This window comes from Achroia grisella, unplaced genomic scaffold (genome assembly GCF_030625045.1).
Source record: "Achroia grisella isolate CSIRO2021 unplaced genomic scaffold, CSIRO_AGI_Agris_v1 utg770, whole genome shotgun sequence".
Taxonomy (NCBI): domain Eukaryota; kingdom Metazoa; phylum Arthropoda; class Insecta; order Lepidoptera; family Pyralidae; genus Achroia; species Achroia grisella.
The window spans coordinates 750,089-775,114 of NW_026713016.1; the positions used below are offsets into that span (position 1 = coordinate 750,089).

At 32.9% G+C, this 25,026-nt stretch overlaps 1 protein-coding gene across 1 annotated transcript in view; it reads left to right on the forward strand.

Annotated features, from left to right (window-relative positions):
* Positions 1–25,026, forward strand: part of LOC131850526 (centaurin-gamma-1A) — an 88,287-nt gene that overhangs the window by 19,514 nt on the left and 43,747 nt on the right. Inside the window, exons 2-3 of the mRNA XM_059200774.1 lie at positions 23,160–23,306; positions 23,660–23,745. Of these exons, the coding sequence (XP_059056757.1) occupies positions 23,160–23,306; positions 23,660–23,745 (233 nt within the window). The remainder of the gene's footprint in view (positions 1–23,159; positions 23,307–23,659; positions 23,746–25,026) is intronic.

Here is a 25,026-nt window from a genome sequence, read left to right on the forward strand (position 1 = left end):
ATCCCGTTCGAGATTGACGGGATTGGGCGGCAGTGGTCCTTATCGATTTAGAAAATACATTTCAGCCAGTGAAATTGGCTGTTGAGGTATTGTGCCGTCGAGATACAGATTTAGTAAGTGCAGAACATACATTGCGTTTCATGGTTCGAAAGCTAGAAGACCTAAAAACTCCTCTCTCAGAAAAGTTAGTCTCTTCAATGAATAATCGTATCTCCGAGCGTCGCACAAAAGCAACTGCAGTGCTGATATATTTGAAAAATCCGAATAATTATCAAGAGGACTTGGAGCAAAGGAGAGGCAACGGGATTTTTTAATTACCAAGCAAGTATCTTATAAGAAAAGAAATAAAAAATATAATCACACGATTATATCGTAAAGAACCAAACCAAGCAGATATTAATACGGCAGTACTAATCGAAGATGACTTGCCTCTTTCAATGATTGCAGAAGATTTGAATTTACGTGCTGCACAAACTAATAAATCGCTTCAAGAGGAATTAGAAGAAACTCTGCGAGCTTCTAAAAGTCCTTTTGCACGTATATCCACGTCCACGAGCTTAGACAAATTAGAATCTACCATTAAAAAAGAAATGGATTTGTTTGAGTGTGGAGGAACAAGGGGGCGATTTTTGCAGTTTACATATAATTGCTTCGCCACGCTGTTGCCAACCAGCGTTGAGTCGGAGAGGGCATTCTCAGCAGCGGGGTACATTGCAACGGACATTAGATGCCGTTTAGAAGATGAAACTATTAATACCCTTTGTTTTTAAGGAGTCATTTTCAAAATCACTCTTTTTCCTAATTCCCTTGAAATAAGCTTATTGTTTTGATTACCTAATTTACCTACGTTAATTGCCTTACAACCTGATTATTATTTAGTTGGTAAGATTAAAGAATAAAGGTTTTTATTTTCTTTCGAGTAATATGTTATTTTAGTTAACCTCACTATCACAAACAAGCAGTTATTAGCTTTTTCAGTCATCTGAATTCAACATTTTTTTTAAATTTAGACGGGATCCCGAAAATTCCGGGATCCCGCGGGATTGATATTTCTAATCCCGCGGGATCCCGAATTTGCAATCTCGAGTCGGGATTGCATTCCCTAATAGTTACGATAAGGCAGCCTTATTGCTGAAAGCAATCTTTTCAAGGCAAACAGATTTAAATATCGAACAGGTAGGTAATGTACAAAAGACATAAACAATATATTAAAGAAGTCATGTATAGTTATGTACAGAGGGTGGCCTTATTGCTGAAAGCGTTCTTTGCAAGGCAACCTTATGGAAACGGAATTAAATATCGAACAAGTAGTTAATGTGCAAACAGGGAACACTAAAACAGTAACAAAGATATAATGATGATAAAGGAAAATAATACTGAGACAGTGAGACCTTGTCTTTACTTATTTTTAACGCTAAGCTTACTTTGTAAGCTGTGGTTAGGTTTATAGTGTAAGAAATGGCAGTTAAATTATTAATTAGGGATAGGCATGACACCTTAGTCCTTAGCAACGGCAACGCTTTAAGAATACCGTATATATATATATATATATATATATATAGGCGCTAATAGCCAAATTTATATTATATATTCTTTATTGCACTTTTAAATACAGTTCTAAACTTAAACATATACAAAGTGAGCATATACAAATTTAATTAGGTAATTCGTGGGCTTATTCCTCTGATATAATAATAATAACCAAAGACAATTCTAAAATACTTCTTCAGTTTTATGAATATTACTCACATGGTTTACGGCTACTTGTAAAGAATAATAAAATTTACTGTATTTATGTATGTTTCTTTGTATACTATACTAGCGACCAGTTCCGGCTTCACATGAATGCATTACAAATCTTTGAATTTTTCGGTTGTTCTTTACAATAACACATATGTAGTATATATACGTACCTTCGTCTTGAATCTCTCTATCTATTGCTGAAAACAGCATTAAAATTCGTTGCGTAATTTAAAAGATATAAGCGAACAGAGAGCGGCAGAGATTTTGTTTTGTACTATATAAAAATTGTATATGTATCTTATTGTATGAATTGTCATAACACCGGATATTTAAATTTAACTGCCTTATCGACACCTTCGGCCGCTAAGCAGCTTGTTTAGTAATCTACAAAGCAAGGTGCTTAGCGAGCGAGCTAGTGACGCAGGGATATCCATGCAAACGACTTCTTCCAATGTTTTTCTGAAAATTTTTTTCATGGGTAAGAAATGTATTAGATATTATTGTTATAGCCTGTAATCCCATATAACCAATGGCAACCCTATATATTCGACTCGCCGACAAATCATGCGAGATATCGACCTCAACACATAACAACTGTAATAAACGACTATGTACCGACACTGTAGTACAATAGTGCTGTGATAATAATTTAACTTTTTTTTAATAATATCGATTATTATATTAATAATAATATACGGCATACGCTAGTGGGACACCTGAGAGATTATTAGCGTGTAATAATATTTCAGAACAACTCACACAGCGCCATCTAGTCCCAAGCTAAGGCGAGCTTATGTTATGGGTACTAGACAACTGATATAAATACATCGAACATCGTGGATAATGACAAGCTCCACCGACCAGAGAGCAGCTCTTAAAATATGAAAGAATGTTAATCCAGAAAGGTCGATTAACAGATTATAAATAACTATAAACATATAATTTTATTATTAATACATCACTTGGTACAGCTGTATTTCTCATTCCCGTTCATTACGAATATATGTCAACAATACCAACGACAATCATCTTGTATAATAATTAAAATTAAACGAGTGTTGCATAACTACCGTCTGGAATTTAGCTTAGTGGCCATCCATAATTCAATTATATGATATAATTAGCTTTTGCCCGCAGCTTCGCTCGCGTTAATTTATCCCCTTAGGGGTGGAATTTATCAAAATCCTTTCCTAGGGGATGACTACGTCATAACATCTACCTGAATGCCAAATTTTAGCCCGATCCGTCCAGTGGTTTGGGCTGTGCGTTGATAGATCACTACGTCAGACACCTTTGAGTTATATATATTTGATGTACTATTATAGTTTAAAATTGGATTCGCATATATTTTTTTTATTTCATAAAAATGATCCTGGACAATTCACACAGCCCCATCTAGTCCCAAGGTATACTTATATAGTTTTCTTTTGTAAATACATACATAATATTAATATGAAACACCCATACCTATACAAACAATCATACTCATGAATACAAATGTTTGTGTCGTGGGAAGAATCGAACCCGTGACCATCGGAAGTAAGGCGGTGTGCTAAACCGCTAAGCCCAGCGAGGACTTCTAACATTTATGAATAAAAAAGCTGTGCCTACAAAACAATGTAATTAAAAAAATTGACATTTAATTATGAAAACTGAAACACAATTAAATATGACCATAAAAACACTTAGCTTATTGCCAACAAAGTTGCATGATGTTCATGAGTTATTTGCACAAAAATGCACATTCCTTTATTACATAGTTACGGTGCGCGAGCGCACGTGGCTACACCTCCGTCGCAGGAAACGGATGTCATTGTTAGGGCACGCCGCCGACGGAATCGTAAATCGCGCGATTGAAAAGCTCACGTGCTCTCGTTATCGATACGCAACTGTAAGTGTTCGCAACACTAATTTTATGCTTCTGCACATTCTTATTGGGTCTGTTCCGGATTTTGGCAATGTAAGTACAGTTACACCTACTTTTGATCCGATATTGTTAAAGTTAGAACTTTAAATTAAGTGTAATATGGTATAGGTCCTAAATGGATGAGAGCGTAAAATTAACCTGCGCCCGCGCAGAACAAAGAAGTATTAGGGATCGTCTTCTTATTCGATATATTCTTGACAGAATGGGCCTGGTCATTATGTAGTGGAGTAAGAGGCAGATATCATCCGCCTCACTATTTCTCCCTTCTGGCTGCCATTTTGGTACACTCATGGACCGCTTACTTCGGAATCTAGTATTTGATAAAACTGTTGCTATCCTCGATTTAAATGATGCTCTGCAACTCATGAGAAATTAAAGTATTTACACACACTAACTTAGAGAATATTAATAGATATTTTATGACATTCAATTCTCAACTGCAATTGCAAGACAAATATCGATTACCACAGATATATCTATATTCTATGTCTGTGGTCACACATAACTTAACCAAGCGATGGGTTCAACTTTCTTCGAACTTGAAGATGACTACGAAAAAATCTTACAATTTTATATGTAAATATCACTATTACAGTATTCAATTTTAGTTAGCATCATCTGGATGAACGGCGGTTCTCCACCGTGCATTTATCTAGAAACCTTTCCACGCACAACCACATTGTTCAATCACCTTACTACTAATACGATATTAAAACCTTCAAGAAAAAAGCTTATTCCTTTTTAAAGTAGCTTCTGGTTTAGCGGGTGCTCATGGGCGTCGATAGTCATTTACCATCAGGTGAGCCGCAATCTCGTTTGTCCCCTATGCTAGAAAATAGACGTAACTATTTATTTGCTACTATTTAGCCATTGAAAGTTAACTAGCAACAGGAGTTAGCAATAAAATCCCTTCGTACTTACCATAGTATAGGATTTAACGACACAAGTGCTAAACGTTTCCTGCGCCTGCGCACAACCGGTTCTCGTTAACCGGTAGTTACAGTCAGCGGTTGCTATGGAAGTTTAACCAAATATAACAACCAAATTTATCGTAATTCACAGTAATTTTAAGTTAAGGATGCTAAGAAATCTGCATTCTCTTCTAACTATATAGAAGAGAATGCAGATTTCTTCTATTTAGAATTTAGGTCATTTTTTTATGTATTTGATCCGATACATTGAACTTTAAAGACATATGTTGTCTTCGATCACAGTATGCTCTATATTGAGTACTATAAGGAATTAATAAACTGCCTCAGTACTTAAATATAAAATGAAGAAGTGTTGGTATAAAGAATTATCGGTATTATGTACAAGTTATTATTTTTGTCTGTAAATATTACAAAGACAAGTTACTTAGACTATACTTATTTAAATACTAAATTATATTGAAATCAATAAGTATATATGATACATACTTAGACTCGAAACAGAGAACACCTAAAATAAGTTGAATTTTAAAGTCGATTATATAATACACAAAATTAATATAAAAACCCAACATTCCAGCAGGCAAATGATTCTACGACTGTCTGTCACCATAATGCAAATCGTTATTTACATCATTTATCATTTAAAATGTCTAATAAGTACATAAATATTCTTCAAGACCCTACTGTAATACTAATTAATTCAACTTTAACAACAAATAAAAAATCAAAACATATCATTAGTGCGTGCGGGGTGCTCCCCGCGGTAAAAAAAAATGGGCGTCGTCATGGTAACGGAGAATGTCTGACTAAATGACTTAATAATGATCGAGCAAACCGAACAAAATCACGCATCGTAAAATATGTAATTATACCTATTAAAATATACCAAATAAGGCGGGAAGTATTTTGGGATAGGGATGGTGTCGGTCCAAACTATCGATAAAATAAAATTTATAATAAGAAAATACAATTGAGTTGTCGATGCTATTAAGATGCCAATTATTTAATTCTTAATGTAAGACTGTTGGTTTGAAATATAGAGAAAATTTCGAGAAAAGAGGACTTAGAAAAGAGGAGGAAAAAGGGTACAATTTTAAAGGAAGAAATATCTAATAATGGACAAAGATAGTCCAACGAAATAAAGGATAAAACACTAGAAGTCAAAGCCATAAACTCTATGTATATTTTAAGAAAATAATATGTACAATATATCTCTTTACTTTGATATCAAATTTATATTCAACTACAAGAATAATAACATGGTACATCCATGTTATTATCAATAATGATATTGCAATATTTTCACAATCTTATCAGCAGGTGAATACTATCAGCTTCGTATATGAATCGACTGAGAATAACAAAACGTATACCATACAGATTAAGCAGAGTACTTGTTTAACAATTGTGTGTCTAAGAATTATCTCGTTGGTATAAAAAAATACTTCCAATCTATTGTTAAATTTTATTCTATAATCAATTTAAAGTATGTTAAATTAAATAAGTATGTTAAATTAATTATGCACAATTAATCTTTTGAATTTATCATCTATTATTTTAATTAATTCAGATAAAAGATTTATATTTAACCTTGCAGTTATAATTGCTGCGTAATCTGTACTTTGTGATAACCTAATGATTAAATGTTTCAAGACTACATTATTTTTATGCATATATTTAATTACGTAGTTTATTTTCGTTTTGCTTTTAATAATACTATAAGAAGTATATACAGTATTCCGCCTAATTTTATAGTAAATAATTAGAATTGAAATTAGAAATTGAACACTTTGAAAGTAATATTTATTATTGAATATTCAATTCCTCTAAATAATATGTAAGAAACGGAGTAATTTGAAAAAATCATATATCCGAATTATTGTTGCTAGTTCTATAATTTACTTTACGCACTTAAGCAATTCTTTAAGTCTGCACCTAAAAATAGATTACTCTTTAATTTATTTATGCAATAAAAATGTATATCGACTATGGATCCTCACTAACTAAGATTGGGGTTTGTTCCGTTCACCGGCATACAATACTCATGATCTTCGCGAAGGGAACTCACAATGGATATATTGCGAATGGCAGATGTTTTGCAGGTAAATCAGAGCAGCAGATGCGTGTAGACAATGTATCGTAAGAATTCGGCCTCTTTTGTTGGCATTTAATTAAATTATTGTACTGCCAAGTTTGGAAAACACTTGAGATATATAAGATTTTAGTCAAGTTTGAATGACGATGGTGTTGGAATGTTGGTATAAAACTATCTTCAGTCGTAACAAGATGGAATGGAAGAAGGAAGTAATAAAATTAGTAAAGAAGTTTTTGAGTTACTATTAGATGGTCGTACGACTACCTTATGGTAAGTGATAATTGTGGCCTATATACGTGAACGTAAGTCGTATTGTGACGGTCATGGATGGTACCTCTCACGAGTTATCATTCCGGAGAACTCTGCTTATAAGAACATACTTATTGCCATGTATTTTCGGATGAATGAGAGAGGTGCATGTATTGTATTTTATCTATAAAGTTCTGTCTGTTTGATACGTGAATATTGTATACGTGATATATATACGTGAATACTGTTTGGTATGTGAAGAAAAACTGAAATAACAAAATAATTTCACGACATGTCCTATATTTCTTTTATAAAAATATCCCATAAAATCTAGTTGATATCACCCTAAATATCTCCCACTTCAACAGGTTATGAGTAATAAGAATAAATAAAATACAAACATATTTACGTAAAATAAAAATTAATTATAAATTGGCTGAATCGGGTGAAAATAATGAAGAGCACATAACAAGACTATACAGCATCTAGAAGTTTGTAATCAACATAATTGTAAAAGCCCTAGGACTATTTGAAATTATGACGAATAATTTTAATTTTTTTTTTTTACATTATATTTTTTTTTCGGTTCGGTATATATATCCAATTGAGAAGAACTGGCAACAAACTTTTTATTTAAAGTCAGTTTATTTACAATGTACATGTATTTATATAGGTGTCTACGCCTAACATTAAATGAAAATCCCGTGCATGAACAACTATTGCCATGCACGGTCGTCATTACGCACTCTTCTTAATAAAAGAATTTTAACACTTCTTACCGTACAGCTGAATTTAGAAATTCATTTAAGTCTGCACATATAGTGGATGTACAAACAAATATTCCCTGTTTATGCATTTTTTCATGAATCATGAAATAAATCTGTGAATTGGGCCAACATTCAGCAGTAGCCAGAAAGACCAATATAAATTCAGTGCAATAACATGTAAATATTCCAGAAAAAATAATTTTACTCAGTTTCCTGCGCTTCGTCATACGCCTCGAATTGACGATGATTCATTTTTTAATCGGAAGGATTTATTTTTGTATTGTATAGATTTCATAAAATTATTCAAAATATACTTACGAATTTGCTTAACAGTATTTCGAAAAATCTGTTTTGCTATGTAAATAAAAAATAAGGTACATTATTTATCTATAATATGTTATGCAGACAAACTAGAATAACGTTATCTACGTACAGATTTTCTTCCAATGGTTACATCTGTTGCCGAGATAACATTATCTCAGATATACATATATCTAAGTAAGTGATGATATGCAAGATTTACTTGTTATATATTATTAGATATATGTTTATAATAACATAAAAAATGTACAGTTAAATTTATGGCCAGTCAGTCGGGCAGTTTTTTTCAACTGAAGGAGCTAGCTGAACTGGAGTGTTAGTGATTAAAAAAATACGATTTGCATAATTAGTCGAAAGTGTTCTATATGATTAAATAATTTTGTCTTTAATGATAGCTAGTACGCAACATATTGGTATAGAAATGTTCAAATAGATTTCTGGTGTAGCGCGTATAACTTAATTGTTATTTTTGCTATGCCTGTAATCTTTAACTTTAAGTTTTATCTTAATGAAATGAATATTACCTGGTAAACTTTGTAATTTACAGTCTATCCTATTTCAGCCGGTAAACAGCTTGCTTTAAAAGCTGTATTTTATTTGACGGTTTAAGGAAGGCTGGAGATGAAGCATTTAAATTACAGGATATGGAGGTATAATACCATAGTCCTCCGGAATAGCAACACATGAATGTTGCTTGTAGCGAACTCCTTGATAGATTTTTATATTATTTTTAAATTTTATAATAATTCTTTGACATATTCTTTATTGTTATATTCTATTATATATCGCTGTCATACTAGTCGCTTTTAATTTAATCTCCGTATTTTCCTCATTAAAACCCTTAACACCTCTCACTCATCAGACACATTTGATACCTCCGCTTCATTGATATTGATACATCTATGGATGTTGATTACTTAATACCATCAGGTGGAACGTAACCTTGTTTACCGTTTCAAGTACATTAAAAAATACTAGTACGATTGTATGAATAATCAAAGTGAAAACCTTAAATAGCTACTAAGCTACGGAACTGTATATTCAATTTTGTTCGACATCACGCACCGACACGGCCGCTGTTGCATTTTTTCTTCAAATAAGAAGTAGGCACAGTCCTCCTACAATATTAAATTTATGCGACACGAGGGGAAACTCGTGCATTTGAAATCGCGATAGAAAAAGGGTTGGACAAAAAACATCGTCGTGTTTTGCGTAATGCGCAGCGGTGCGTGAAATGAGTACCATGGTTGGCGCTGTACAGCGTTTCAAATGGATCTATCTTACGTTCTATGGGACATGCCAAACTATCTTGTGTATAACTAACGTCGTCCCTCGACGCTGCTCGCGTGGAATACCAGCCCGGTATTCCACGCGAGCAGCTAGAAATGTTATTTATTATTAATGTAGCTTTTTATAGGTATGCCAAACTATCTGGTATATAGGTAGTGTCATCCCCCCACGCTGCTTGGAATTGAAAATTGAAATACGTATGTTTCCTTATAAAGTAGCTTTTTATAGTTTGTTAAGTAAGCAAGCGAATGGTGATGAATAAAATTTTAATTAATAGTTTATTTTTCATTACAAAATCTATTTATTCTCTTTGTAACGTTAGTATAGAAGGTTAGAAGACAGGGCGGGTCGCCTTGGCTTCGAATAGGTGCAATTATGTGGAGTACATAATATATATTTTTTCTAATTAAATACTGTCCAGGTTATTTTTTAATAATGTGACTTAGGATAAGATTATTTTAATTTATTGTTTGTTTGTAACAACTGAGAAATATATCCAGAAGCTGTAAAAGTCAGCTGTAGTCAGTAGCATTAAAGTAGTCCGAAAAAACATACATTTTTCAGCGGTTACCAACAAACAATCAAATCTTATCTGCATAATATTAGTTTAAATAAGAATATGTATGACCCAGATATACAAATTTTATACCACTTACGCCCTACAGTCGTAAACGCTAAAAATAACGCTGTAACATTCCTAATTTAAAGAAAAACAGGCGAAATCGCGTGTCAAACTAATTGCCATACCAGGGTCGTTATAGGTTATTTCGTGTTTAGGTTTGATTCTAGGAGCGGTCAACCTGATGTCAGCCGTTTTACCAACATTTCGTGTAATAATTGGCCTTGATTTAATAATCATAATAATGCAAACTACGTCACTAATTTACATACCTATTTATATATATACTTATGTCACACTAACAGATATCAAAAATTAGGGTAGTTTATTTTATAGCTAGATCTATTTTCTTAAGTTTAACTAAAGGCATCGTCTTCTAATCGGTCAAACATTTTTTTAAATTATATTTTGAAATGAAGAAAATTTATTTATTGAGACGCGGTTAGTTACATAGTAAGTTGCTAGTTACATAGTAAGAAAGGATTGACGGACTCAGTGGTCTAACGATTTAGCACACCACGTTACTTCCAAATTTCCAATGGTCGCGGGTTCGATACCTCGTACGTTGCCTAACATTTGTATTTATCGCTATGATTGTTTTTATCGATTTGGGCGTTATTAGATTGTTTATGTATTTACACAAAAACATATATATTTATATCAGTTGTCTAATACCCATAACACAAGGTCTGCTTAGCTTGGAACTAGATGGGTCTTTGTAAATTGGCTTGAGAATATTATCTAAATTCAGTTCAATATTAGCAACGATGTAATGTTACGTACTCTGCATACAAAAATACTATATTAAACTTAATACTTCCATTTTAAAGCAGATTCAAAACTATTATTATTCTCTCCATGATTGCGTAAGCGATTGTACAGATTGATTACAAAGATTAGCGTCTTCAATATCCCGATTCGTTTTATCGTCATAACAAGTAGATATCGAAAATCGATAAGTGCAACTCTGTAAGACTTCCATTATCTGAAAATATAACTTCTGTATCTGAATTTCAATGACAAAGGAAAATGTTTTTTAATTTGATTTTTAAAATAAATTCTTAAGGTACATTTTTGTAATAGCTAAATTGAATGAGCGTTCTCGTATAACAATGTAAATATTTATTGTTATACCTTGTTATCCTATAATTATGAAATTACAGGATATCAAAGTGTAACAACTTAAAAACAATGCAAGGAAGTATCACGGAAGTGACAATGTGTTTGTGAGATCCGGACTTATCTCTGTCACTCAACATTGCTATGGTTTTTTTAATGTAATTATAATGAAATAGAATGGCGAATCCGTACCTGAATTACGTTAATCTGTACACATTGTCCCTTGTAGTCTAAATAAGTTAATTGTATGTTAAATTTACTGCACAGGGCTTCAGTCCAGTCCCCCGGGAATTGATGCCGGGGCAAAGGGGCCCGAGACCCCAACCTGCACCCTCTTAGGTGGTGCAGATAACTCAGTTTGTAGAATGGCAAACAATCTGATAGTCCGCTTGTTAGTAAGAAGCAATGTATTTGTAATCTAATTCCACTGCCATACCTAACCTTTAAACCGAACACAGTTTACAAAGTAACTTGTTTTGTGGCTGAAATACTTGAGCCACACGTACCCACGCAGCCGACTTTATACAAAATCTACCTCTGCTAAAAATAATAATATAAGTTAACAATAAACAATCTAAACCATATCACCACTTGTATAAGATACAGAGTGCAATAGCTCTACAAAAACAAAAGAACATCGCCTTCTTGAAAATGGACGTCAAACATTAATTTGAATCAAAACGTATGCAAGTATTTATTAATGCAAGGACCGCGATAAAGGTCTAAATTAAACGTGTTGGAAGCACAAGTGCTGACACTATAACATTATTTATCACTGTTACTGTCATATCTGACAGCGTCGTGGCACCAGGCATGAGTCAAGTTGAAGAGAATATGCACACTTAACTTGGGACTCTATCAGCCGAATTCTGATAAAATTACTGCACTGCAGAAGCAATCACAGTCTTAACTTGGCACTCTATTAGCCAAATTCTGATAAAATCACCACACTGTAATTTCCAACAGTAATTTTGAAGCCATTCATAAAGGATTCGATCCTTCCAGAACAATTCTACATCGATCGTCATCTATTTAATCAAATGGTCATCAAAAGTCATTTAGTCTGGGTACAATTATTAGATAATTTCCATTTCCCTATTTTATATTACTTGGATCGGAGCAATATGTCTTCCATTCAAGTCTGTTCGCAGTCATCTTGTTATCATTTTCTTGATTTTACAATACACGAAAATCAGGAGGGAGGAGATTGCCAGTAATGTGGGCTGTTGAACCCATTGCTAACAATGTATGGTCCGGTTGACCTCCACTCAGTTCCACCTGGAATCCATCATATTAAATTCCTGGTGAATTTGTCAAGATGGACTAATTGGCTCGACCTTACTTTACTATCCTACACTGGAGCCTCGCCGGCGTAAATCAGTAGCGCAGACGGGTGCACCATTCCATTATCTTAATAATAAACGCGAAAGTTTGTAAATATAGATGTTTGTTACTCTTTCACGTAAAAACTACTAAACGGATTTTGACGAAACTTTACAGTAATACAGCTTATGCGTCAGAATAACACATAGGCTAAATTGTATATTGAAATTTAACGCGTGTGAAACCGCGAGCACAGCTAGTTATCAATAAAAAATGCTGGAAACCCATACATAGGTATACAATATAGGACTATATAGGTCAATATAGGCCTTAGTCCTTTCTATAGTTCTATGAAAGAAGTTAGAGATTCTGGAAACTTCCTTACTCGCTTAGCAATGTGAAGCTATTAAGGTATTTCAGAGTTAAGTAATTATCGTCACCCTATTTAGGTAATTCCGCGTGCATACAAACCGGAAAATAGTTAATAAACCCTTCTAGAGAACTAGTTACTTAACAACTTTGTATGTTATTAGTGCAAACACTCTCATTAGCGCATATGCAATCTATTTTAAGAGTAACCGGTTGTATATTACATGCATGGCGTCGGAAGACTTATGTGGTTTGTAATACGGTTCTAAATTTAATAACAAAGATTTTTTGTATTAAATGTATTCTCTGATGTACCTACTGAATACAAAATTGCAATATTGTGTGAAATATTCTATACTAGCTGTGCCCGTGATTTGGCGCGTAGAATAGTGATCTTGGATAGCACTCATTATTTAAGTTTATTAAATAATGAAAAATGCTATCTATAGACCGATGAAATTTTTGAGTGACATAGTGAGTATTCGAGAAAGTGAGTAATTGTTAGAAATTTGGATACTAGTTCAAAGTACAGATTAATTAAGGATTAGTAAGGATTACTAATCCTAATAACTAATAATAATAACATAATAACGTTATAGGTCATTAAGTAATGTGCTTAAAAACGTTACATAACCAGATTTTAGTAGGATGTTATGATGAAGATCATCGTAGGAACGAGTATCCTGCTTATGGGCATGAATAAACATGCATAACAAATTGTAAATAACAGAAAAACAAGTTTTCTGTATTTTGCATTGAATTGTAATTAAATTGAATCGATTAATTTCCATAAACCTGATAGAATCCAACCATAACTCAACATGCACTATTGTAATTTTATTGTAATTATATCCGCATTACAAATCAATGTCAGCTGTCATCTTGCCATTTGGACGAAATATATAAATAGGTCGTCATGCTAGGTCATTTGTATGCAAGGCCGGCTGTTGTATTGTTGAAGTTTACAAAATACTAGCAATTGACAATACGTTGGCGTTACGAGTTTCCGTGGTAAAAACTCGATTTTGTCATGAAGAAGGTTGCCACTGGTGGCAGGAGCCGCTCATACATATAGACTGATGGCCACTACACACTCATCATCAAGTGGGCCACCAGATTATTTGCCATTCATTCGATTGAAAAAAAAACTGCTCCGATTTGGGAAATTCTTTTACTGTTTGAAAGTTCATTACCGGGTACTAGTGAAAGATGATTTGTACGAGAATGAAGTTAAGACAGGTAATCCTACAATAAAGTATTTATTTGAATTTAAAGTTATGATTTAATTCAGTTATCATTTTCCAATAGCGATGTTCTGATGTATCTAAAAAAATACCAGCTCATAAATAACACAAGTAAATAATTAATAACGAAAATTAAATTTATTACGTAGACATCAAAGTATTCTAATTAAATATGTCGCTCCGGAAAAATAAATCCCCACGGTATCAAGGAATCAGAATAAGATATGCTTTTGTTGCTATGACAACCCTCCCACGCGCTCCATACGCTCGATTCTGGACAAATCTCGATACAAGCGAGCATCTTGTTGCTTCTGCTTAGGGCTGACACTGTAAAGTTAAAAAACAATAACTCAAAGGTCAACAACCCTGATTTCGTGTAATTTTATAATACATATATATTTTAATGATTTCTTCATACTTTGTTTTGTGATTTCCTGTGTCCTATGATGTATATATTATGTGTTTTTTTTATAAATATATCTGTGTTTGTTATTCGTGGTTGTCCATATAAATAGCTCCCATATAAATGCAGTATCTGTCAGGCTTATATCATCATAAACAAAATAAGATTCATCCTAAGATACTCGAATGTGTAGTGACTCTACTTTTAGCCGTGTCGGACACCATTGTTACTATTGCCCATATTCCAATAAGTATTTTTTTTGGATTGATATATTTCTTTCAATAGAAAGATTTGTGATGTATGAATGAATGGAATTGACACGTGTATACAGACGGCCCATGTCGACTTTTTTTGTGTATGTAATTGACATGCTGTTTTTTTTAGGTTATAGATTTGTAAGTGCAACAACTTTGATTTGTATACCATAATGTTTTTGAGTCTATGAATTACATTATACCAGAAACAGCTGATTAATATACTTGTATATGTAATATAAATTTCGAATTTTATTATATGTAATATGAATCTTTGTGGGGACTGGTCTGTTCAGGTTGCGAACACTGATTAGACTTTTTGTTTTTTGCAATAGCATATGCTGATAGTCACTCTATTCTCCCAAATTTGAATTTAAATGAATCTGTATTTTTGTACAAATATACAACATTTCTTTTGTCAGTTCTTCACGTCTCGAAATCATTCCGAACTGACAGTAGATTTGGACATATTATAAGAGTTTGTAATAGAGCTACATGAATAAAGATATTTTTAATTTGAATTATAAAGTTTGGAATTTTAATCATATATTCAAGAGTTATTATTGTCTCAGCTTACCCATAAAATAACTAATCTTAAGAATCCCTTATTTGCCAATTTAAACTTTGTAAAAAGTCGTCGTGGTTACCTCAGTTTTTGATGTTTCAGTCGACAAGTAGCTTGCTTTGTAAGTTTTCGTGAAATCACTGGGTAACAGTCCTAGTGCTTCAAAATGACAGTAGAAACACTGAAATTTTATACATTCTTTTAATGGGATTTATTTATTAATTAATTATAATTAACCAATTTAAATATCAAATGGTCAAGATTTGATCTTTAAATCGGTTGCAAATGTATAAAATTTCAGTAGTAACTGCTATTTGTATATGGTGCAGAGAGAACCTAACAGCAAGGCATAACAATCCTAGTGTCGAAGCACTAAAAATGACACTAGATTTAATCATTCGATTATTAAATTGGTTGTAAATGTGTTATACATTTTCCTTTCAGTATTAACTACTATTAGCATATATGTATGGGACAGTGAGAATTTAGTAACAACAGATACATGGTATGGGATATATTGGTACCAAGTTACCGACATTGTACCTTCTATTGTGTATATTGTGTCAAATCCGCTGCGAGAACTACTTAAACGTATAATATAATATAATAATCTCAGAACAATTCACACAGCGCCAAGTTAAGTTATCTAAAGCTTGTGTTATGGGTACTAGATAACTGATACATATATACATAGATATTTTTTTTTGTAAATACATCCATATTATACATAGAAAACACCCAGACCGATACAAACAATAATACTCATGAATACAATTGTCCCGTGCGAGAAATCGAACCCGCGACCATCGGACGTAAAGCGGTGTGCTAGACCGCTAGACCACCGAGGACGTCAAAGTAGTTTATATATGTAGGATATAGCTGTATAACATCATTTGTCCTCAGGAATAGCAACACATGAGTCTTATCACAGGCGTCACATGATACCGTGATGTATATGTTGATTTGAGTTTCTTGCCAGTTCTTCTCAATCATGTCTGTACACTGAATCTGTAGCGGAAAAAAATTAATACAAAAAATTTGACGTTCATGAGCGGCTAAACTGTCGTAGGTACATGAATAAATTATTTTTGATTTGATTTGATTATATATGTAAGCGACGGTTAATCTTTACAATCAGATAGCACTTCAGCTTGTTTGTATTTCCATGTAAAAACATAACTTAATCTTAATAATATTATAAACGCGATAGTGTGTAAGTATAGATGTTTGTTGTTCTTTCACCCAAAAACTACTGAACGAATTTTGATGAAACCTTACAGTAATATAGCTTATACGTAGAATAACACGTAGGCTATAATTTTAAAAGATATCATGTAAATTGGGAGAAATATAATGATAAATGTCATGTAAGTGTGATGCAGGCGAAGTTGCGTGGGTCAGCTAGTAAATAGATAAATAGAACAGATTCAAAATGAGACTACAATAAAATAATTGTAGCAACTAACGAACCATTTCCAACTCGGCATGTGTCCACTCCACTGGACCGCAAAAAACCGTAGGCCGGATAGTAAATCAGCTTATGGGACAGATGGCTGAATCACTTCATATTAGGTCCCTTTATATTTCCCGTCCTTTTCGGGATAACCGTACTTTGTCCTATTTGTGCCAGTGAATACTGTTATTTGTGAGGGCGCGTATCGCAGACCTTTGTAGCTTTAACCGGCTCTTCCGAAAGGAGGTTTTTTTATACTACGATGGTGGCAAACAAGCATATGACTCATCTGATGGGAAATGGTTACCGAAGCCTAAGGACGCCACCGTGAAACAACAGGGGTTTCACGTGCGCGATGCCGACCCTTAAGAAACCGTAATATATCTTTCTTGAAAAACATGAAAGAAAAGATTTTTTTGTACACAAATTGACGGCCCGCCTGATGGTAAGCATTGTCTATATACAAGAAAAACAGCACGGGCAGCACACGTTATCATGTGCTTGTGATATTATCAGTGCAGAGAATTCATGTCATTCTCTTATCCTGTAATGTTACTGTCTAATCTCACCGTACAACCGAAACAAAGTGTACAAAGCAAACTACTGGGCGGTTGAAATAGGTGAGATTTAAGTACCCACTTAGATGATGACTTTTGATTCTTTTTGTAAGTCAAAAAAAGAACAAAATACACACAAGTTTCTGATTTCATGTATACAATAAGTCTTTCATTTCTCCACCAGGGGATATGACGTGTCTGCATATTAATTACAATTAACAAAATTTTCTTAAAAATGTAATTGTAAACAACATTTCTTTAAAAGAACAACACACAAGTTTCTTGCTCATACTTCTTATGACGTCTCTGCGTTCAGAATGAGTGATAGATTAAAAAAATATGATTATTCAAAAGTTATAGCTTTATTCCTATAACTTTTGAATAATCTCTGGACTTGAAATCTCCGGTTTTGAATAATCTAAGGTCTGAGCAGGTAATCCCGAGTTATGAAATACTCAGCATCTAAATTGCATCTTAAACTCAAACACGATCTGTAATGACTCTATATCCTGCTTTTAGAAGAAGGTTTTCAATTCGTTTTTTTTTCCTATAACTTTTGAATAATCATATTTTTTTAATCTATCACTCATTCGGAACTTCTACTCTTTCTTCTTTCTATTCCTGTGATTTTTATTGTAAAGTCGCTGTAATAAATGTATGACTATAACAATGACATTCAATAAAAATAACACAAAATACGAATGGTGTTAGATTCTCTCTGCTTACCCCGTAAATGGATGCAGCGTGAAGGTAACCATTAGACGTGTAAGCAAAATAAATTACTGCCGCGAATCTCATAAGCCTGATGTTCATTAGAACATAACACGAGATGTGAGCCTTGACACTGTGGCTTGTCACGGAACCTCTGCAATCTGTACATGTACACATGTATAATTTATACATGCACTAGCTTTGCCCGCGACTTCGTTCGCGTTTTAATGATATTGACCAAATAACGAAAAAATATTGACCAATCTAAAAATGGCAAAATAAAATTTTAATAGTCCTAACTTCAAAAATGACGACTTACATACAAACTTTCATCCCCTATTTTATTTAGCGCCCTTAAGGGTAAAATTTTTATAAATTTTGAATGTCATATTTATTTATATTTAATCAACAGTCGAAAAAATAAGTTTTAAGCTTCAAGCTTTAAAAATGACGATACTTCCATACAACCTTTCGTCTCCCCTTTCAACCCAATACAAGTTTTTTTTTCGCATTAAAAAGTAGCCTATGTTCTTTCTCAGAGCCTAGACTATCTGTGTACCAAATTTCAGTTAAATAGGCTCAGTAGTTTTGGCGTGAAAGCGAGATAGACAGACAGAGTTACTTTCGCTTTTATAATATTAGTAAGGAGTAAGGATAATGTATACATGTAATAATGTAGTTAGGAGGATTCTTGTCAGGTTAATTATTAATAGGTTCATATTAAACACAGACTAGCTAATTGTAATCGCGTAGGTTAATAATTGATGAGAATATTGTATGCCATAACAAAGCGAGGCGTAGTTTCAATTTTTTTATATGGCTTTTGGAAGACAATATTATGAAATAATTTATTACCTTACTAGCTATTCACCCCAGCTTCGCACGGGTGTACATGTATTTTACATATAAAACTTACTCTTGAATCACTCTATCTATTTAAAAAAAACCGCTAAAAATCCGTTGCGTAGTTTGAATGATTTAATAAGCATACATAGGGACGGACAGACAGCGACAGTGACTTTGTTTAAAACTATGTAATGATTACAGCAGAATATTTTACAGATATGGTGTTATCATTATTATTTAGGTACTGAAACACGATTCTGTACAAACTCTACCTCGATTGGTTAATGGATGATACCGAACCAATAGAATATTAACTCATATCATATCAGTTCAAAAGTCCTGAAAGATTATGTCTGGGTATAAGACACACAGACATCCAGATACCGGGTAAAGTAACTATGCAAATGTACCTTATTTGCCCGGGGTCAGAGCAGGTAATCCCGAGTTATGAAATACTCAGCATCTAATATTGCATCTTAAAGTCAAACACAATCTGTAATGATTCTATATCCTGCTTTTAAAAGAAGGTTTTCAATTCGTTTTTCGTTTAGTTTATAAAATCATAACTAATTTTGAACCGATTTTGATGACTATTTATTTAAGGGTGTTACAACTGAGCATATTTATTTTGTTCAGAATTTCTTTATTTTTCCTTTGAATTAATACCTGCCTTGTTAGTGTTGTTATCAAGGCTTTAAAATGAAATAATTAAAAAATATACAGTTATGAATACAACACATAAAAACATATGTATATCGTTAGAAAATTAATATAAGTCCAATATAACATGAGACAAAACCTCTCTGTTCCAAAAGGAACCATCGACATAACTTCACAAACGGTGAAGATTCCTCGAAAAAAGTACAATCGAAATGACAACTTCTTTTTTCAAGTCGGTTAAAATGTCAAACCCTCTCGCTGCCGACAATCGTTAACACGATTAGACACTTATTTAACACCTTTACGACGCTATAAAATGAGCACTCACGGGCGGGCCATTTCGACCCATGAATTTTAAAACCCTTTCGGCCAAAAGGACCCCAAACTTCACTCTTGATTTATGGCTGTCACAATGGCAATAAAGTTAATTTACTACGGGAACGGGACGGTAATGATCCCGGTATATAATAAGTCATCGGACACTTTAGTGTACTGATGTCAAATTAAAATGATTACTTGTAACACCAAATAAGATGGTAAGTACGCTGTTTTTGAAGTTGGTATAGTGGATTTGTAAATATCTATATTGTACTACACAAAAAGAAAACAGCCACAATTGTATTTTTATTTTAATATGAATATAAACTCTATAGATTACAAAAAGAGCTCAAATTACATTGAAGATATCGTAACGTGGAACCTTAAAATGTGTTAGATATTTAAATCCCTTTCTGTAAGGTTGCCTTACTTGTTTTCAGCAATAAGGCCGCTTTATTGTAATTATTTACTCGTTTTCTTGAATATATTTTGTCTTTTCTTTTCTGTACGTTACAGATTAAGTACATTCTATTGATCTATCTTAAATATATTACGCATCAATCTGAAGAGCACCTTTTTGATAATTGTTTGAAAAGAAACTATCCGAAAAGAAAGTTTCCCTAAGATTCCTTTTATGTTGAAATGATATGTTAACTAATAAATAATATGTACGTTTGCTGAATTGTATTGCCTTTTTATAATATTTTACATAGTAGTGTCAATCTATATTTGACAACTAAACTATTAATGAAACTTTATCGACGCGGAGGACACCTAACAGTTGCCTTGAAAACATTGCTTTCAGCAATAAGGCCTCTTTATTGTAATTATACATGCGTTAATAATATTTTATTTATGTATTTTCTTCACTAAATGTCATTAATTAAGTATTAAGTAGATTCTATCTATCATAAATAAATTACACACCAACTTTTTGGTAATTGGTTGAAATGAAGGTTTCTCTAAGGTTGCCTTAATTGCTTTCAGTAATAAGGCCGCCTCATTGTAATTATAATATTTTTTTTCTGTACGTTACAAATAAAATATAGAATATCTATCTTAAATAAAAACGCTTTCACCTGAATACTACCTTTTTATAGTTGGTTGAAAAGAAAGTATTCGTATAGCTGCCGCTGTTTTGTTACATAAACATACGTACTTGCTAGTACTGCTTCAATTGTTGACAATTTCGATAAGTTTCACCGCTAGATATAAGCTATCATTATGGTCTATTGTTCGGACACGGCTAGTCTATTCGTCTCGGCAATGTCATAATATTGGAACGGCCTCCTCAAGAATGTCTATTGAATATGGAGCCACGAAGTAAGCGAGGTGTCAGCAAGGTGTAATAACCTGACAAACTGACAAATTGTCGCTTAAACAGACTTTTTGATGACCTTTTAAGGTGTACATTATTTTGATATATCTCGTAGGGTTCAACAAGCGTTTTCAAAGTAAGCGTAAAAAATGTGTTTATTTACGACATCACATTAGAAACCTCTAAATGAATCAGTGTTTCTCTACAATATTATACATATAAACCATCCTCTTGAATCACTCTATCTATTAAAAAAAACCGCTTCAAAATCCGTTGCGTAGTTTTAAAGATTTAAGTATATGGTACATAGGGACGGACAGACAGCGAATTTGTTTTATACCATGTAGTGATGATAAGTCTGATTTAGCGCTCATTTTGTGGACCAACATTTGACAAATGACTGAACTCACGTTGCATAGTCGGTTCAAAGGAACAATTTACTATATTTCACTAGAAAGTGTCCAAGTATAATGTTCTTATCTTCTTATTACGTGAGTCTTGCATCAGTAGGCAACGAGATGCCTACGCGATTGGGAATTTGGAAGAAAAAAGTAGCCAAAAACGCGTCGCTCACTCACGTCTCGTTACGGTCTAAACGCTATATATTTTGTTTTTTATATGGCTATCGTATTCTTTGTTGAATGTAATATGACCAAAATATTTTTAATGATTAGCATAGTACAGTTTAAGCGGAGCCATCTGATGTACCTTATGAGTGAGAAGTATTGAGAGTTTTAAATACGGAGCTAAAAGTAATTTTTTTGCTGCTATAAATTTAATTATTATAGAAATGTCGAACAAAAACAAAAAAAAAACAAATGCGACGACAGCTACATGGGATAGAATGTTATAAAAAAGAATAAGTAAAAAAAATATGATTATAAAATTAAAAATGATATAAAATTCATCAAGGAGTTCGCTACAACAGTACTATACTGTACTGTTTATTGATAACATTAAGACAATGTTGGTAATTTTGTTTATCAAATATTTAGTAAGTAATTTACAAGAGAATTAAAAAAAAAAGCCTAATGTATGGAACTAAATTCGCATGGAGTTGATTCTAGAACTTCTTGTTGGTTAGCCAAAAGTTTACAGTGTAAAATATAGTGAAAAAGAATACTTTACTTCCTAATAGGTAGCATTTAGGAGACTCACTGATGAAATAATACTTTGTTTTATTAATGAGATGCGAACCTACGGCCTTTATTGCTCGAAACCTACACTACTATGTTGTAGGTGTACGTAATACGCAAATAATAAACATATAACACTAATTAATTTATAACTAAAGGGATTATTAAATAGCGCGAATAGACCATGAACAACTTTCACTGGTATCCCGTTACTTCCTTGTCTCTGGTTAGATAAACCGAAACTGGTTTGTCATATTGTTGCGATGAAGCGTGAATATGAGGTAATTACAGAAAAATCTACTCATAATATTTTATAAATCTTATCTGATTGACCTCGATGGTCCAGCAGTTTAGCACACGGTAATCCCGATGGTTGTAGGTTCGATTCCCGTTGAATACAAACATCTGTATTCATGGGTATGTATCGACATCTACCATTTTCAGAATTACGATTTGTATTTCACCAATATATTAAAGAATTGACTACATATTCACTTTAGTGTCACCTGATGGAGATAGCACTGAATAATCAAGCATTACATATAAATATACATTTCAATATAGGAAATTTTCTTTAATTAATTTTGTAGTTATTTGTTTATTTAATGTTTGATATTTCTATAATAATTAAATTTATAGCGGCAAACAATACGCTGTGAGATGTGTATAAAATTTAAATTTCGTGTACTTGTTAAAGTTACATTTAAAAGTATTTGTATCCAGAGCCATGAAACATAATAAACAAAAAAAGATATATGTACAAGTTCACGCATATTAAATGAAACCAATGTGTTCTAGTCACGCCATCTATGATTTTAATACTGCATTTATTTCCCTCATCTAGAGGGCGCTAAATGCTCCAGCCACGAAAATACCATAAAACAATAGAACTATTGGTCACAATTATTTTTACTAACGTTTTTACTTTATTTTGTTACAGATTCATTCGTCAACAGTCAAGAATGGACGGCGGCGAGAGGAGTGACAGAATTGAGAGTTGGTGTCCTGGGATCTCCAGACAGCGGGAAATCTGCTTTAGTTCACCGATATTTGACTGGGGCATATATGCAGGAGGAAAGTCCTGAAGGTATGTGTCTTAATTTTGACACTAAATGAAATTGTTACTAAATATATTTCTTTCTAACAGCGCCATCTAGTAAACAATGATGTCAACTGCTTTCGTGCCAGCTTTCTAGTTCAAAAAAATTGTCATAGATGGCAGCACGGGGTCTGCTTTGCTGAAGTTTAAATATTATACAATTGGAATTAGATGGCGCTGACGTCGTTTTTTATTTGAAGTTCCACAACTAAATTGCTGAACTGATCTTACTAATTTAGTTTAATAATTTCGATTAATTAAATTATCAAAAGCCATAACTTGTCTTTTTTCTCAAAAAAGAAGGAAAATGGCGGTAACAGTTATAAAAAATGTTTTTTCAGGTGGTCGCTTCAAAAAAGAAGTAATCATAGACGGACACAGCTATCTCCTGCTTATCAGGGACGAGGGTGGTCCACCAGAGATGCAGGTTAGTGATTAGAATAAAAAATATTATATTCATGACTTAGCCCATTCTTACTTAGAATCTGTAGTATTTTCCAAAAGCACCTTGGTACCTTTGGCGACCCTTATGGTTGTGGTCTAGTGGTTTAATGTATTCCATCACTTTATGGTGGTCACGGGTTTGAAATCCGCTCAAACATTAGTGTACCATATTGATCTGGGTGTTTTGTTTAAGTATTACGTATTAAAATTTAAAAGTTGATTTTCAAAAATTTAATTATTTAGGTAATGCAGTTTATTATTAATACCTACTGTTATATTATTTTCTTGCTATTTATTTATTTATTATAGATTTAGTAAATAAATTACTAAAATTTTTATATAAATTCGTCAGTCACTGATTTTAACTCCACTCGTATGAACTGTATAAAAAATGTTTTGGTTGTAGAATCCACATATTTTGGTGTACAGAATTAAAAAAATAAATGAAAAGCAAGAAAAATTAAAAAGAAAAATCGTTCACTTACCCTATTCTATATTTGAATACGATCAGATGTTCCTACTTACAATTTCACTTGCCCCAATTCGTTTTTTGAATACGATGTGATTAACTTCACATTTTATCGATTCGATTTTTAGTAGTGTGGGGACACGCACAGGTAATCGTAAATCGATACAATCAATAATTCAAGAATACAATGTAGATTAGAGTGGTTCGTAGAGAATCGCGTGTTGACGATACTTCAAAACAAAGCTTCGATATCAAACTTGAGGTACCTATTTGGGAGTCCACTGACCTACTGTCGTAATGCGTTTTCATTGTCTTTCGCGATACGGTTTTATTGTACTGTAGTGTACGAGACTACGGGTGTAAAGGAATTACTATGAAGTGTACAATAAAAACGTATACTTTTAGGGACGGAGGACATGTGAACCGACTTTAACAAAGATGTGTACTATAGCAATGTTTGCAATTCTATTGCTGACTATAATAATAATAGTGTTGGAAACTATCTATATATATCTTTTTTATTGTCTATGCTTTTTATAATAACTATATTGTTTTATATATGACATTAGTCAGTAAAATATTTGTGACTACACCAGTATCTTTTTTGCTCTCATCGCATTACATAATCCTCTTCTACAAATAGTTATTATCATAAATATGAAAATCTGTGCTTTTTGTTACATTTTTCTTTGTTGTTTTTAAAATTTCATTATAATAATAATAATAATAAATTTATTTGCAATAGATTTTGGGTACATACATATATGATGTTATACAAAAACATGGCCCTTGCAA